Below are 17,223 nucleotides of genomic sequence, written 5' to 3'. Positions count from 1 at the left end.
CATATAGAAATTAAAGAAACAGGTGTAGTTTATAGAAAAAGTCTGACTATTATCTGAATTGCTGCTTACCTGACCTTTTTGGAACGGAATAGGATTGGTAAGTGAGTTGCACAACAGTATATCTTCCACCTTGTCCTTTTCTCCATAAAAGCTAATAAAAACATCTGACTTTGAACCTGCCCCAAGGCAGCTTCCTGTATGAACTGTAACTTCATACTCTGTCCACTTAGGCTTTTTTCCACTTGGCTTGTCAACTTCTAGTTTCTATAAGTGTCAGAAGGTAGACAGGACATTAGTTAATTATACTACAAATTGATTTCTAATGGACAGACTCAATAATCACATTTTTTGCATTGAGCAGTCATGTTTCAGGACTTTTAACCATTTTTCCGTGGAAAGAATCTAAGTATGATTTATATTAAAAAGGTTACTTTTAAGTTAAATCCAGCTTTTAAAGATTTAGTGGGAAAAATTGGGTCTCGCCCCCTTTGGAGCGTTACTTTTTGGCGCCCCGAAAAGGTTAGCGCCCCCGCGTCCAAAATTCACCAGTAGCGCCCCAAGAGGGAGGCAGGGTGCTACTGGAAGCGCCCCGCCTCCCTCTTAGGGTGCTGCGCGTGAATATCGCGGTGCTACGTGCCGCGGTATTACAGGCCTTCCTCCCCTTATTAATGGGGATGGGGCCAGCTGGGCCACCAGGGATCGGAGTGCCGGCAAAAGAGCCCAGCACTTAAAGAGAAGTGCTGGGCTCACAGAGCGCAGCTGGCACTCCACGGGGGGTGCTGTTCAGAAGGCTGGGAACGGCAAAGCGGGCAGCTGCTGGCAGGCGGGGCGCTAACGGTTACCGCCACCGCTAACTTCCTGCTGAATTTCGTGGGAGGCGTTAGCGGCGCCGTGCCCAGGCGCTAGTTGCTTTGCGCCCCGTTAGCGCCCTCTTAGGGCACTAACGGGAGACGCAAATCAACCAAATTTTTCCCCCCATAAAATTACTATAGCAGCCAGAGAATGAGGGGAGTGTATTAAAGATAGATGAACCAGTTTGTGGAACATTGCTGCTCACATTCCACTTCAAAGTAAGACTATGGCCTGGAAATAATCGTGAGTGATACTGGTGCAGCACATGCCTAATGAATCCGACGCCGGGACCACGGCAAATTGGTCCGCTGGCCTCATTAGGATAGTACCGGCAAGCTGTGGGCACCAGAGGCAACTCGCCAGTTGCAGAGAGGAGCGAATTAGGCTGGCTGGGACACTGGCCAAGGGCCTCAGATGAATCCGGGGCGGAACAATCAGGAGGACAGTGAGCAGTGGCCGGCAGCATCCCTTCCTTTGAATGTGGAGCTGAGAGGAGCATTCCTGTTCCTCCCGGCTCTACATTCAGGTAAGTATTTTTTTAAACTTATATTTTGGATGGTGGCCATCAGTGATCCCCTTAAGGACCACTGCTTAGACCACGTGTTGACCTGGTAAATCCTGAACACAGCAGAACCCGTTGCCTGCTGCGTTCAGGGTAAATCAATTTCTGTTTTGGGTCCTTAACCCCCCATGGTCTCTTGGTTCACATTTATCTTTCTGAAATAAATAACACATATTGTTTGAGATTATCGGGACTATTTTTTCACATTTAAAATAACTGAGAATACCATTTTTCAAAACATATTGGCCCAAAAATTTCCTGTGGGAGGCCAACGAACAGCACCGGCTGTTGGTTAGATTTGCCCTTGCCTGTATAATGTCGATGATATTTTGCCCTGCAAGTTGCTGGAAGTGCGAGATGGAAATGGTGCGGCACCCTCTACAGGGCATCTGGGATCTAAGTGAATTTACCCTTCTAACTTACACTTCCAACGTCAAATCAGGGACAGAAAGAGAAATAGAGAGGGAAAGAAAGATTGGATTAAAAGAGAGAGAAAAAAGAGAGACAGAAAGAAAAAGTAAAAAAAATAAATTACATTTGTTTTTAAATCTCCAACAATTAAAACCTGAAGGAATGAGACTATAACTGTAATAGTTAATTTTTGGTGCCAGTGACTGGCAATAATTAAACTTATCATGTTGTTAAAAGGGTATTTATGACTTGAAATAACTTGACTTAACTTTCTGTGGCGAGTTTATTTGGTATCTACTGTGCAAGTACAGGAACTTCACGCCGCTCAATGCATTTGAATGGCGAGCCAGACAGCGAGGTACGGTGCATCTCCAACAGCAACTTTTCGATTACCGCATTTAATGGCACATCTGCCCTCGCCTGAAGTTGCTATGGCATTTGCACATAAATAGCAGCGACTGCTATTAGCCTCACCATTATTTTGACAGCAATTTTTGGACCAATAGCACTATATCTCGAAATGCAAAGAAAGGCAAGTATACACTTATTTGATCAAAATTTACATTTGGGCCTGGAATTTCCTCAATGTGATCTACACTGCTGTTGCACCTTAAAAAAGTGCTGCCAGTGGCCTCAATAGGGACATACACGCGTTTCCTGGGTGTGCTCATTTGCATACCAGTTGGTGCAGGCAATGGCCCTGAAATTGCGGTCGGCAGCGAAACTAAGGAGAATGCCGCCGACCTCCGCACTTACCTGGTACAAGGCCCCCTTTGAAAACTTGTGTTGTTTCACTGCGGAGTTGAGTGCAGCGTAGCGGACCACTGATCCCTGGAGCGCGCCTTGTGCGTAAGCATACCTGGGATCACGTCCCAACCAGGGTGCTCCAATCAGGAAACAGAAATCTCCGATGCCCATTCATGATTTTTTAGTCTCACTCACCTCAGTTATATTAATAATAAATCAATCAGTCTCTCATTCACCCCAATTATTTAATAAATCAATCAGTCTCTCATTCACCCCAATTATTTAATAAATCAATCAGTCTCTCATTCACCCCAATTATTTAATAAATCAATCAGTCTCTCATTCTTGGTAGATTGTTTTCATCCTTTGCCTATTTGTCTCGGTGAGTTGTGTTGGGATCAGGAGATAGTTAGGTGGATATAGGTATTTATTTTGAAGATTTTTTATCATGACGGGTGTATATTTCAAGCTGCTGCATATTCCCCCCTCCCTTAACGCTGCTCCTGTGCCTATTTGCACCAGGAATAAAATTTTCCTGCATAATTGCTGGGCAGTTGGTGGACAATTAGCCCAACTCTGCGCTAACAATAAGGATTTCACAGTCGCAGTGGATGATCTGTCAAGTTGGAACTTGACAGATTGCAAGTTTGAGATTTAGCGCAAGCGCATGCGGAAATCCCAAACTTGCGGTCAATGTCAAAGGTGGTATGACGGGGTACTCTGAGAGTATGCCGTCATACCGACCGCAAATTCTGTTCAACTTTACTACATTTATGAACAACATTTTTAGTAGACTTGTACAGAATTATGAACACTCAAGCACGATCTGTGCCCAGAGGACAGTAGGGCCTGGCACCAAGCCAGAGAAAAAGATCGCAAAACTTCATTCACTCAGACCTTCCAACTCTCCTGGAGGGCACTGAAGGCAGGACAAACAGACTGCTGAGTGTGGGTTCTACCAAATCACTCAGAATTATCAGCTGTTCTACCTGGAGGGAGGTGGCACTGGCACTGACTGCCAACTCTCGCATCCACAACACTGCCACAATTAGTTCCCAACCTTAGCAGGGCAGGCAAATTAACACACTGCACTCCACACTCCCTTTTTTTCTTTGCCCACCCTGGGAACCAGCACACTTTTCACCATCTTAAAGCAACACTTGCTCAACTAACCCTTCCCAATGTTTTCTGGTTAAGGGGGGGTTCCAAATCAGCATCTTGCACAATGGCTACACAGCTTCCCTCGCAGCAATTACTAACATGCACAACCCTTTCTCCACTTTAACAGCTTCAAACCTCCACATCTGTTACTTCACCTCTCCCATTCCAATTGGCACACACTCCTCAACTGCTAACTCTACCCTTATTCACTCTATCGTCTTGCAGGAAAAATTGATGCACACTGGAGGGGGCTTCCCCATCCTTGGAGCTCGTGGGGAGGCACACGGCTCCCCATAGGAGATGGCGAGGTCAGCAGCATCATGCTGGTGCCAGATTACCGACTGAGCAACATTATTGTTGCCCTGGCATCCTTGTACAGCACCACGCAGCCATAACCTTCCACACCCTTCGGTGTCTCCTTAATCCCAAGAGGGTGATGCTCACACATTGTTGGCTTCCACCGTCATTTTCTGCAGATTCTCCACATCACAAGATGATGATGAGGGCAAAGCCCTGCAGGAGTCACAACTGCATGATAATGCCATTTCTCAAGACAGCAGCACATGCCAGGCTTGCAGTCATCATAGCACTACACCAGTGGAATGTGGGAAGTAACACCAAGCTGCCAAGGAATAAGCTCCCATTGTACAAAGTCCCATTAGCCTCTTATACAGCATAAGCAGCCAGCCATCCTGCGATCCTGACCCTCAGGTGGCATCTAGAAGAAGCACAAGAATAAGTTACAAAAAGGGATATGTAGGCATCTTGGGGAAGCTTGGTGTGTGGAAAGAGTAGGTTGGTTGTGTGTACTTTAGAATTCACTGTAAGAAAATAGAAATAAATATGCACTTGACATGAGGTTTTAATCCTCATGGAGGTGCAGTCATACAGCAAAGGGTGCAATTTTATGGTGCTGATGTCTTCACTGATGTGATGAGGATTGGTACACTAACATAGGGGCAAAAAGGACTGCCGTGTTGTTATGTGGTAGGATAGGCAGTGGTTTCAGGGAATGTCCTTTTATTGGCAAGGGGGTAGAAGGAGGTAAGGCTGAGGTGTCAACAGTGACTTTGTTCTACGGAAGATAAGACTTCAATGATGAGACATGCTGTGACGTTTCTTGCAGTAACTACTGCCTGAGTCACTTTTGCTCATCCTGCAGTGGTGCTGCCCCTCCATGATAATAGCATACAAGAGTATGCCCATAGGGAATCCATACCCGCTCCTTGGAAACCCTGACTGCGGGTAGGGGATGGGGTAGTGGGGAGTCCATAGGTTGATGGTGGTCTCACCCTTTGAGAAGCAGTCAGAAGCAAGTGAAGCCGTCTGCAGGTGCATTATGGAATGGCTCCAGAAGTGGAATCGTGGGGGAAGCCTTTTAAAGTGCACATGTGCTGGTAACGGCTTGTACACAAGTTTTATCACAGGAAAAATTTCCTACGCAGTTCCAGTGTCAGTAATGTACCGAAAATGGCAAGGAAATTCACCCCCTAAAGGAATAACATGTTTACTACAAAGTATTATTCATTTATGAGGAAGTCACAGTAAATATTGTTAACAATTTTCTCATGCTATACTTCTTATTTGTAGTAAAGCCGCCTTCGCTATTCGCGAACCTTACTCCCAACTGCTGGCCAATAGCGACCAAAAGCAGGAGGTACAGCTGGGAGGACAGGCGGTTTATCGCGACCGAGGTAGACAGGCTCCTGAAGGGGCGCATTATCGAACGCAGCAACAGCCCGTGGCGCGCCCAAGTGGTGGTGGTGAGGGGTAGCGAGAAGAAGCGGATGGTGATAGATTATAGCCAGACGGTTAATCTATACACCCAGCTAGACGCCTACCTGCTACCCCGCATATCCGAGATGGTGAACCAAATCGCCCAATACCAGGTGTTCTCCACCATCGACCTCAAGTCAGCGTACCACCAGCTCCCTATCAGACCAGAGGACCGCCTGTACACCGCCTTCGAGGCGAACGGACGCCTCTACCAATTCCTCAGAGTCCCCTTTGGGGTGACGAATGGGGTCTCGGTCTTCCAGAGGGAGATGGACCGCATGGTCGATGACCACCACTTGCAGGCAACCTTCCCCTACCTCGACAACGTCACCATCTGCGGTCACAACCAGCAGGATCACGACTCGAACCTCGAGAGGTTCCTGAAAACCGCACAAAAACTCAACCTCACTTACAACGAGGACAAGTGCGTTTTCAACACCACGCGCCTCTGCATACTAGGCAGCGTGGTGGAGAATGGGGAAATCGGACCAGACCCCGACCGATTGCGCCCCCTACGGGAGCTCCCCCTGCCCAACACTCCCAAAGCCGTGAAAAGGTGCCTGGGGTTATTTTCTTATTATGCCCAATGGGTCCCCAACTACTCCGACAAAGCCCGCCCCCTCTTGAAAGCATCCTCTTTTCCGCTCTCTGCTGAGGCCCACGCCGCCTTCAAAAGCATTAAGCGGGATATTGAGCGGGCCACGCTACAGGCAGTGGATGAGAACACTCCCTTTCAAGTGGAAAGTGATGCGTCTGACTTTGCCTTGGCGGCCACCCTCAACCAGGCGGGGCGGCCCGTAGCTTTCTTCTCGAGGACCCTCCAAGGGCCCGAGATCAGACACTCCTCTGTGGAAAAGGAGGCCCAAGCCATCGTGGAGGCAGTGCGCCACTGGCGGCACTACCTAGCCGGCAAACGCTTCACCCTACTTACCGACCAGCGGTCGGTAGCGTTTATGTTCAATAATAAACAGAGGGGGAAGATTAAAAATGATAAGATTCTTAGGTGGCGGATCGAGCTCTCCACCTTCGAGTATGACATCATTTACCGGCCAGGGGCCCTTAACGAATCCCCCGACGCCCTCTCACGAGGGATGTGTGCCAGCGCCACCGGGGATCGGCTACAGACCCTCCACAACGACCTCTGCCACCCAGGGGTCACACGGCTGTTCCACTTCATAAAGTCCCGCAACTTACCCTACTCGATTGAGGAAGTTCGGTCTCTGACCAGGAACTGCCGCACTTGCGCTGAGTGCAAGCCTCGGTTCTACCGCCCAGATAGAGCCCACTTAATCAAAGCTACACGGCCCTTTGAGCGGCTCAGCTTAGATTTCAAGGGCCCCCTCCCGTCAGCCGACCGCAATGTTTACTTCCTGAACATTGTGGACGAATACTCCCGTTTCCCATTCGCCTTCCCCTGCCCAGACATGACCAGCGCCACGGTCATTAAATGCCTCAACAGCCTGTTCTGCCTGTTCGGTATGCCGAGCTACATCCATACGGATAGGGGGGCGTCCTTCATGAGTGAAGAGCTACGCCAGTACATGCTGTCCAGGGGGATCGCCACGAGCCGTACCACCAGCTACAACCCCCAGGGTAACGGCCAGGTGGAGCGAGAGAACGGGACAGTATGGAAAGCAGTCACTCTAGCTCTAAGGACCAAGGGCCTCCCTATCTCCCGCTGGCAGGAAGTCCTCCCAGATGTGCTCCATTCGATACGGTCGCTATTGTGTACTGCCACTAATGCCACGCCTCATGAACGAATGTTTGTCTTTCCCCGGAAATCCACCTCAGGCGTATCCATGCTGTCATGGATCTCCACCCCAGGTCCGGTATTTGTACGAAGGCATGTGAGGGGCCACAAGACGGACCCCCTCGTGGAGTCAGTGCACCTACTCCACGCCAACCCCCAATACGCGTATGTCCAGCACGCCGACGGAAGGGAGGACACCGTGTCCATAAAAGACGTCGCCCCAGCCGGTAACGACAACAACCAAGACAACAGTAACAACGATCACAGCAATTCTTACCCACCCACTATCCTTCCACCACCCCCGGAAGAACATCGACCAACGGGGCCCCCACCAACTACCCGTTCAACAACCCTGGCGGCGCCCCCGGCAGAGACCCAGGAGGCCACCGGGGACACCCAGCCGACACCCGCGGCACCACAACAGCTACGTCGGTCACAGAGGACTATCAAACCCCCGAACAGACTAAATCTGTAGAAGGGGTGAATGTGATGAAATATGCCATTCATCAGGCACTGTATTCCCTGTGTTTAGTTTAGTTTCAGTTTCATTTCTTTACCTGTATTGTATTGTGTGTAGGGCTCCGCCCATACCTGGCCCCTACTTAAGCAAGCCCCAGCGTGTCTCACAGCAGTACAGCAGATCTCTGGATGAGAGACACTTCTCCAATGTGTATTACTTTCTGAGTTAATAAAAGCCTTGCTTTGCTCCGTTAACGTCGAGTCTCGGATTCATTGAGGCACATCAACCTGTACGTCGGGTTCATCACCAGGTACATATGGGCGAGGCATGGGGTTGACTTGTTCCTGTGACTCTAGGATCTGGTCAGCATGGCGTCTCACGATGCTCTCCCCAACGTCTACTGTGTACATTAGTGGGCCCTGCCGTGTGCATATCGTTCCTGGCTGCCATTTTTCTGTTCGGTAGTCGCGGGCCAAGACTGGTTGCCCTACATTGAAGCTCCTTGTTGGCTTCTCATGGATGTGCTGGAATTGCTTACTCTCAACATCTCTTCGTACGTTTGGTCTGAGCAAATCCAGGCAAGATCTTAACCTTCGGTTAAAAAACATCATGGCTGGGGCCTGGTTGGTGACTGCATGTTTCGCATTCCGGTAGGCGAACAGGAAATTGTCCACCTTGTGCTGCAGCGGAATGTTGTCATTGTACATAGCCTTTATTGCCTTCTTAAAGGTTTGTACGAACCTCTCAGCCAATCCATTTGTGGCTGGATGATACGGGGTGGATGTGTAATGCCTTACCCCATTCTTTTTCAAGAACCTCCGGAACTCTTTGGACACAAACTGTGGTCCGTTGTCGGAGCAAATCTGTTCTGGCAAGCCATTCCTGGCAAAAATGGTCCGTAGGACTGCAATAGTTTTCTCCGTGGTGGTGGAGGACATTTTGATGACCTCAGGCCATTTCGAGTGCGCATCCACGGCTATTAAAAACATTGAGTCCATGAATGGACCAGCAAAATCAATATGCAACCGTTGCCATGGAGATGAGGGCCACTCCCATGGGTGTAGAGGGGCCTGTGGTGGTGCATTTTGGACTCTCTGGCATCCTGAGCAGCTCTTGGTCAGGTCCTCGATTTGTTTATCGATTCCCGGCCACCACACATAAGCCCTGGCTAGGCTTTTCATTTTTACCCCTCCCAGATGACCCTCATGAAGCTCATTGAGCACTCTATCCCTTAACTTGGGTCGAATTACCACTCGGGATCCACACATCAAGGTCCCCCGGCACACTGACAGCTGTTCTCTCCTTGTTGAGAATGCTGGCAACAGTGAGTCGCCATGTGCTGGCCATCCCTTCACCGTCAAATCATATACCCGAGACAGTGTCGGGTCATTTCGTGTTTCCTTTTCGATACAAGCGTTAGTTACCGGTAGGTATTCAACTATCGTCGAATGGAATATTTCGACAGGGTCCACTGCTGGTGCTTCCTCCGCAGTAGGCAGTGGCAGGCATGATAGCCCATCAGCATTTCCATGCTGTTTCGTGCCCTTATATTCAATCTCATAGTGGTGCGCCCCTAGAAAAAGTGGCCATCTTTGTAGTCGTTGTGCAGTCATCACCGGAACGCCCTTCTTCGGATTAAAAATGGAGACAAGAGGCTGGTGATCAGTCAGCAAGGTGAATTTCTGCCCGTGCAGATAGTGATTGAACTTTTTCACTCCACACACTAGGCTGAGGGCCTCCCTGTCAATCTGGGTGTAGTTACGCTCGGCTGAGGTTAGTGATCGTGACGCAAAGGCTATTGGCCTCTCTGAGCCGTCCAAGAATTTGTGCGACAGCACCGCTCCAATGCCGTAGGGTGACGCATCACATGCCAACCGAATTGGTAATGCCGGGTTGTAATGGGCCAATACCTCTTTCGATGTGATTAGTGTTTTGCTCTTCTGGAAAGCTCATCTACATTCGTCACTCCACTTCCATGGCACCCCAGTTTGCAGTAGGGTGTTCAGTGGGTGTAGTATTGTAGACAAATTTGGCAAGAACTTATGGTAGTAGTTTACCAGCCCGAGGAACGACCTCAGTTGTGACACATTTTCCGGTGCTGGAGCCTTGACTACTGCCTCAATCTTCTCTGGGGACTTATGTAACCCCTCTTTATCGATAACGTGGCCACAATACGAGATCTGTTTTCTAAACAACTCGCATTTGGGGCGGTTAGCTCGGAGCCCATATTCCTGCAATCTAGTGAGCACCTGCTCCAGGTTGGCAAGGTGATCACTGTCATTTTCGCCCGTGACCAGGATGTCGTCCAAATAACACTGGGTCCCTGGGATCCCTTGCAGGACTTGTTCCATTGCCCTCTGCCAAATAGCCGGAGCTGATGCTACCCCGAATACCAGCCGGTTGTATTGGTAGAGACCTTTATGGGTGTTGATTGTGAGGTATTTTTTTGATGCTTCTTCTACCTCCATTTGCAGATACGCCTGGGCCAGATCAATCTTAGTGAAGCGTTTCCCTCCAGATAGTGAGGCGAAAATATCTTCAATACATACAGGTCTAGTTTTGGTGTTTCCTTACCATTATATATAACGGTCACCCTTATTTTTCCTTTGGGGTAGACTTTTTGCCCCGTGCACGTCTTCAAAATAATTTTTGTGTCTCTCAAGGGTATGTGTGAGAATAGCCGCTCGTAGTCCCGTCGGTTTATGACTGTATGGGCTGATCCTGTGTCCAATTCCATCTTTACCTGGACTCCTGCTATCTTGAGAGTGACCTAAATGGTTCGGTGATCCTCCGTTTTGATCACATTATGTAGTTTCAGACAACTCAGTTCCCTGCTTTCGGAGTCATTATCACTCTTTTGTTCGTCTGAACTATTCTCCGTCATCTTATGTACCTTCTTGTACTTTCCTTTGGTAGGTTTCTTATTGCTGGTTTTCTTTCCCGACCTGCAGACTCATGCCATGTGTCCTACTTTTCCACACTGTCTGCACACTTTGTCTTTGAACCAGCAATCATTCTGGTCGTGTGTTGTTCTGCCGCAGCGATAGCACTTCTCTGTTCCATATGACATTTCGTTTGTGCCATATTCTTGCGGTCTCTGTTGTATCTCTGCAGCGCCCCGTGCTGCTGCTTCATATGATACCGCAATGCTGAAAGCCTTTTCCAGCGTCAGGTCCTTTTCAGATAAAAGCCGTTTCTGGGTTCCTTCATTTTGAAGCCCACACACAAACTTGTCCCTCAAGGTATCTGCCAGTCCCGCTCCAAACTGGCCCTGTTTCGATAGTTTGCGCAGTTCTGTTAAATAATCAGCATTGCTTTCATCCTTATGCTGGTTCCGTTTGTGAAACTTGAATCTTTCTGCTATCAGCAGCGGTGTGGGGTTTAAATGTTCCTGTAGTATCGTTACTATGTCTTCAAAACTCTTTTCCATTGGCTTTGTTGGGGTTACTAGATTTCGTAATAAACCATACGTCTTTGCACCCATTAAATTTAACAATACCGACGCTTTCTTGTCATCTGACACCTCATTTGCCTTGCAGTACACCTCTATTCGTTCGACATATGTAGTCCAATCTTCCACTTCATTGTCAAATGCGGTGATACTGCCACTCTTCGGCATTTTGGGTGTGGTTTAAAATGGCGTCTCCCAATGGCTTAAAATGGTGTCTCCCGCGCTTTCCTTCCTCCCCTGCTGCTGCCAACGCCGCTCTCGGCGGTACTCGTGGAAATGGCGGCGCCTTGCGGGTTGCTGCGCGTCTCTCTCTCCCTCTCTTTGACGCTGCTCGGCCCCTGAACACTGGCTGCGCCCTGTGCACTCTGCCCTCTCTCTCTCTCCCCCATCGACGCTGCTCGGCCCTTTGCTGCGCCGCTCGGTCGGGCTCTAGCCCGCCGCTGTCCGGGAAGGGTCTGCGCACTACCTGTTGCCAGCCCGTTTCGCTGGACCACCTCGACTGGAAAGCCAAGCCTGGCTCTCGACAGCCTCCCCCGCAATTCTCGAGTCTCTGCTGGATGACTGGGCGGTTGCCCGTGGTCGACGCCCGAGTCTCTGGCCTGGACCTCCAATCCACTGATCTCCAGGAACGAATCCCCGGGAGGTGATGCAGAGTTGCAGGTAGGTTCGAACTTGCCTTGTCGCCAATGTAGTGTCTGTGTATAATAAGACACAGACTGCAGGAGAAACGGTACAACAGGTGTTTACTCAACGTGGCTCACAGTGGAACTGCCTGTACAGATTACTACTCAGTGCTATATACAGGTGTGGTCACTGCCGGTACTACAGTATACATGAGCTGTAAAAAGTAGTTCCTCCCTTAAAGGTATATACATTACAAAGGTCACAGTTGCTGTTTACTGCCACGGACTCCTTTCAGGCTGCAGCAGGTGACATCAGCAACATCTCACAGTTTACAGTGCACTGCTGTACCTGGGAGGTCACCGAGGCTCTCTATATCAGGAGGAACACCTTCTTTCCCATGGTCAGAGTGAAGCAGGATGAGAGAGCACTAGGCTTCGCCACATGGCAGGCTTCCCCAGGGTGCAAGGTGCCATATACTGCATTCACATTGCCTTGCCAATTGTAAGAGATTCCACTTCCGCAACATTCAGCTGGTTTCCAACCACAGGCAGCGCACCATGCAGGTCTGTACCAGGTATCCTGACTCTTTCATCCCGCGTCAGTCCTCTGTGTCACTTATTCCAACCAGGCCATCAAGTTGCAGGCTGGCTACTTGATGATAAGGGATATCCCCTCTGGACATGGCTCTTACCACCATCTGAACAACAATAAGTTTAAATCGTCTTTAGTTAAACTTGTATAGAACCTTGGTTAGACCACACTGGAGTACTGTGAACAGCCCCGGTTTCCATATTATAAAAAGGATATAGAGGCACTGGAGAAGGTGCAAAAAAGATTTACTAGAATGATACCAGAACGGAGAGGTTATACCCATCAGGAAAGATTGAACAGGATGGGGCTCTTTTCTTTAGAAAAGAGAAGACTGAGGGGTGACCTGATAGAGGTCTTTATGATTATGAAAGGGTTTGATAGAGTAGACGTAGAGAAGATGTTTCCACTTGTGGGCGAGAACAAAACTAGGGGCCATAAATAGAAGATAGTGTGGCGGATCGCCACCTAAACGGGCGCAATCCACTTTTCCGTCCGTGGACAATAAATCGGGCACCTTGCCTTTAAGAAGCATGCTGCCTTTAAGGCATGACAAAGGAGCGGGCGTCGCCCTCAGTGTGTACTCAAAAGCGCGGGTGTCGCCCTCAGTCTGTTTTCGGGTTTAGCAGAGAGAGGAGCTGGAGCAGCCATCTCTCAAGAGAATGTAATAAAAGCCATGTGTTCCTCAGATCGGTTCGGCCTCCATTCGTGTTCCGCGGCAGCCGCAACATTGGTGACCCCGACGCTCAGAACGTATTCCGAGCACTGCAATGGCGGACACGAACGCAGTTTCCGTGAAACTGCCGGAGTTTTGGGAAAACCAGCCCGAAGCCTGGTTCCTCCAAGCTGAGTCCCAATTCCGGCTGCGACACATCACCACAGATGGGACGAAGTATGACTACCTCGTCGCATCACTCGGTAGCTCCACAGTCACGAAGGTCTGGATAGCGCTGCAGAACTCACCAGAGGAGGGCAAGTATGCACATCTTAAGGCCGCGCTCCTTAAAAAATTTACGACCTCGACATACCAGCGAAACTGCCGCCTCCTCAACCTTCCAGGCCTCGGTGACGCCTCACCGTCAGACCTCCTCTCCCACATGCTCTCACTCACCGACGAGAGCCCACCCGGGTCCCTCTTCCGCACGCTGTTCATCCGCCAGCTACCTCCTAGCATCCGCCCAGCGATCGTGGCGTCCGGCCTCACGGACCTAGAAGCCCTGGCCGACGAGGCTGACAAGCTGCTGTCCGCTCACTCCAGCCGCGACGTCGCTCCGGACCTGGCAGCCACAGCCTGGGCGCGCCCCTCACCGGCCACCACGTGGCCACAAGGCCCAGCCACGGGGCCCATGGGGCCTTCGCGCCCCACAAACCCGGGCTACTGTTACTACCACGCACGGTTTGGCGCCAGGGCACAACGGTGCACACCTCCCTGCTCCTTCAAGTCCACCCCCGTACCAGCCCCCGCGATGGCCGTGGGCCACGCGGGCTCCCTGCTGTACGTCACGGATGACAAAACCGGCCGCCGGTTCCTGTGCGACACTGGAGCTCAGCACAGCATCATCCCGGCCTCCGCCCTCGACATCCAAAAGGGCGAACGAGGACAGGCGCTGGCTGCCGCTAACGGCTCGGACATCCGGACGTACGGCACCCGCACAGTCACCCTCGACCTCGCTGGTTGCCGCTACCGATGGGAGTTCATCACTGCCAAGGTACTCTCCCCTCTCATCGGCGCAGACTTCCTGTGCGCCCACGGCCTACTGGTAGACATCCCTCGACACCGCCTCGTGGACATGAACACCATGTCCCCCATCCTGGGTGCCATGGCCCCCCATCAACCCGCCGACATGGCGTCACAGTGCCACGCCCGGGCCACGGATGACTACTCGGCACTCCTGGCCGAATTCCCGGCCCTCACCAACCCGACCTTCTCCGCGGAGGTCGCCAAACATGGGGTGGAACACTTCAACCCCACCACAGGCCCCCCAGTGTACGCCCACGCCCGCAGGCTGGACCCGGCCAAACTGGAGATCGCGCGGACCGAGTTTGCCACTATGGAACAGCTCGGCATCATCCGCCGCTCCAACAGTCTCTGGGCCTCCCCACTCCACATTGCCCCCAAACCAGGCGGGGGTTGGCGCCCCTGCGGGGATTACCGCCGCCTCAACGATGCCACCACCCCTGTTCGGTACCCCGTGCCGCACATTCAGGACTTCTCAGCTAGACTGGCCGGCCGCGCAGTCTTTTCCAAAGTCGACCTGGTGCGCGGCTACCACCAAGTCCCCGTCCACCCCGCGGACGTCCCCAAGACGGCCGTAATCACCCCCTTCGGGCTTTTCGAGTTCCTGCGGATGCCCTTCGGCCTCAAAAATGCGGCCCAGGCATTCCAACGGCTCATGGACTCGGTCCTTCGGGACCTGAAGTTCCTGTTCGTCTACCTGGATGACATCCTGGTAGCCAGTTCCTCCAAGCAGGAACACCTCGAACACCTTCACATCCTGTTCGGGCGCCTCAGCGACCACGGGCTCATCCTCAGCCCAGCCAAGTGCCAGTTCGGCCTGGACAAGATCGACTTCCTCGGCCACCACATCACCCATGCTGGGGCCATTCCCCTGCCCACCAAGGTGCAGGCCGTCCAGCAATTTCCCCGCCCCACCACCATCAAAGGACTCCAGGAGTTCCTCGGGATGGTGAATTTCTACAACCGCTTCATCCCCAAAGCGGCGTCCCACATGAGGCCCCTGTATGAAGCCCTCCGGGGCAGGAGCGGCAAGATGGCGGTCGAATGGACGGCAGACGTATCAGCCGCCTTCAACTCCACCAAGACCGCGCTCGCCGACGCCACCCTGCTCGCGCACCCACGGCCCAATGCCAGAGTAGCGCTCACCACGGACGCCTCCGACCACGCGGTCGGTGCCGTGTACGAGCAGTGGATCGACGGCGCCTGGCAACCACTTGCCTTCTTCAGCCGCCAACTACGCCCCCCGGAGGTCAAGTACAGCACCTTCGACCGCGAGCTCCTCGCGCTGTACCTGGCGGTCTGCCATTTTCGGTTTTTGCTGGAGGGCCACCCCTTCACTGCGTTTGTCGACCACAAACCCCTGACATTCGCAATGGCAAAGACAACCGACCCCTGGTCCGCCAGGCAGCAGCGCCAGCTCGCGGCAGTGTCCGAGTTCACCACGGACATCCAACACGTCTCCGGCCGAGACAACGTGGTAGCCGACTGCCTCTCCCACCCCGCCATCCACGCCGCACACCTGGCAATCGACTACGCTCAACTCGCAGCAGACCAGCTCACGGACCCTGATCTGCTCTCCGCACCTACCAACCTACCAGGGCTACGCCTGGCCGACGTCGCCTGCGGCCCGACCGCAGTCATGGTCAAGTGCGACATATCCCTATCTCAACCTCGGCCCGTCGTCCCAGCGTCCTGGCGCCGCCGGGTATTCGAGATTCTCCACAACCTCTCCCACCCCGGCACCCGCGCATCCATCAAATTGGTAGCCAACCGCTTTGTCTGGCGCGGCCTTCACAAGGATGTGCGTACTTGGGCCAACTCCTGCCTAGCCTGCCAACGGGCCAAGGTGCAGCAACACACGAAAGCACCCCTCGAGGAGTTCACCGTCCCTTCACGTAGATTCGACCACATCCACGTGGACATCGTCGGGCCCCTGCCGCCGTCGCAAGGCCACACGCACTTGCTGACGATCGTCGGCCGCACCACGCGCTGGCCCGAGGCAATTCCACTGACCTCTGCCACCACCGCCGACATCGCCAGAGCCTTCGTCAGCAGCTGGGTCGCACGGTTCGGCGTCCCCTCCGACATGACGTCGGACAGAGGTCCGCAATTTACCTCTGAACTCTGGACCGCCATCGCACGCAATCTCGGGGTGACCATTCACCGCACCACAGCGTACCACCCCCAAGCCAACGGACTGTGTGAGCGGTTCCACAGATCCTTGAAGGCATCTCTTCGAGCCAGCCTCCAGGACGGCGCCTGGACCGACCGACTCCCGTGGGTCCTCCTCGGCCTGCGCTCCGCGGTTAAAGAAGACCTCCACGCATCGGCAGCAGAGCTCGTGTACGGCCAGCCGCTGCGCGTACCCGGCGAGTTCCTGCCCACCGCCACGACACCCTGGTCAGCCGACCAGCAACGCCACGACTTCGCCTCACCAGCGCTACAGTTCGCCCCAGTGCCCATTGCCCGGCACGGCGAATCCACCTCACACGTCCCGCTAAGCCTGCACCAGGCACGGTTCGTTTTCGTCCGGCACGATGCCCACCGCGGACCCCTTCAACCCCCGTACGACGGGCCCTACAAAGTGCTACAGGCTGGGGACAAATTTTTCGACCTACAAGTGGGCGACAGGACTGAAAAAGTGTCGGTTGACCGACTCAAGCCAGCAAACTCGGAGCCCGGTGAGCAGGTCCCAGTAGCTCGTCCACCGCCACGCGGCCGACCTGCCCTCAAGCCAGTACACCCGGCTGCTCCACGCCCGACCGTTCCACGTCCACCGGCGTCCTACAAGAGCCGCTCCGGTCGGCCCATCAGACCGCCGCACCGTCTCGTCCACACCTCCTAAGCGGATTCTGGGGGGAGCTGTGTGGCGGATCGCCACCTAAACGGGTGCAATCCACTTTTCCGTCCGTGGACAATAAATCGGCCACCTTGCCTTTAAGAAGCATGCTGCCTTTAAGGCATGACAAAGGAGCGGGCGTCGCCCTCAGTGTGTACTCAAAAGCGCGGGTGTCGCCCTCAGTCTGTTTTCGGGTTTAGCAGAGAGAGGAGCTGGAGCAGCCATCTCTCAAGAGAATGTAATAAAAGCCATGTGTTCCTCAGA

General features: G+C 52.5%; 1 protein-coding gene across 1 annotated transcript in view; it reads right to left on the bottom strand.

Moving 5' to 3' along the window:
- LOC147110641 (uncharacterized) overlaps window positions 1-17,223 on the bottom strand; it is a 180,457-nt gene that overhangs the window by 50,065 nt on the left and 113,169 nt on the right. Inside the window, exon 8 of the mRNA XM_086000826.1 lies at window positions 70-264. Within this exon, the coding sequence (XP_085856952.1) occupies window positions 70-264 (195 nt within the window). The remainder of the gene's footprint in view (window positions 1-69; window positions 265-17,223) is intronic.

Source organism: Somniosus microcephalus, chromosome 11 (genome assembly GCF_052327205.1).
Source record: "Somniosus microcephalus isolate GS21.2 chromosome 11, FLI_Smic_1.0, whole genome shotgun sequence".
NCBI classification, from domain to species: domain Eukaryota; kingdom Metazoa; phylum Chordata; class Chondrichthyes; order Squaliformes; family Somniosidae; genus Somniosus; species Somniosus microcephalus.
The sequence above is the reverse complement of the archived record's forward strand: the minus strand, read 5'-3'. Positions and strand labels throughout refer to the sequence as shown.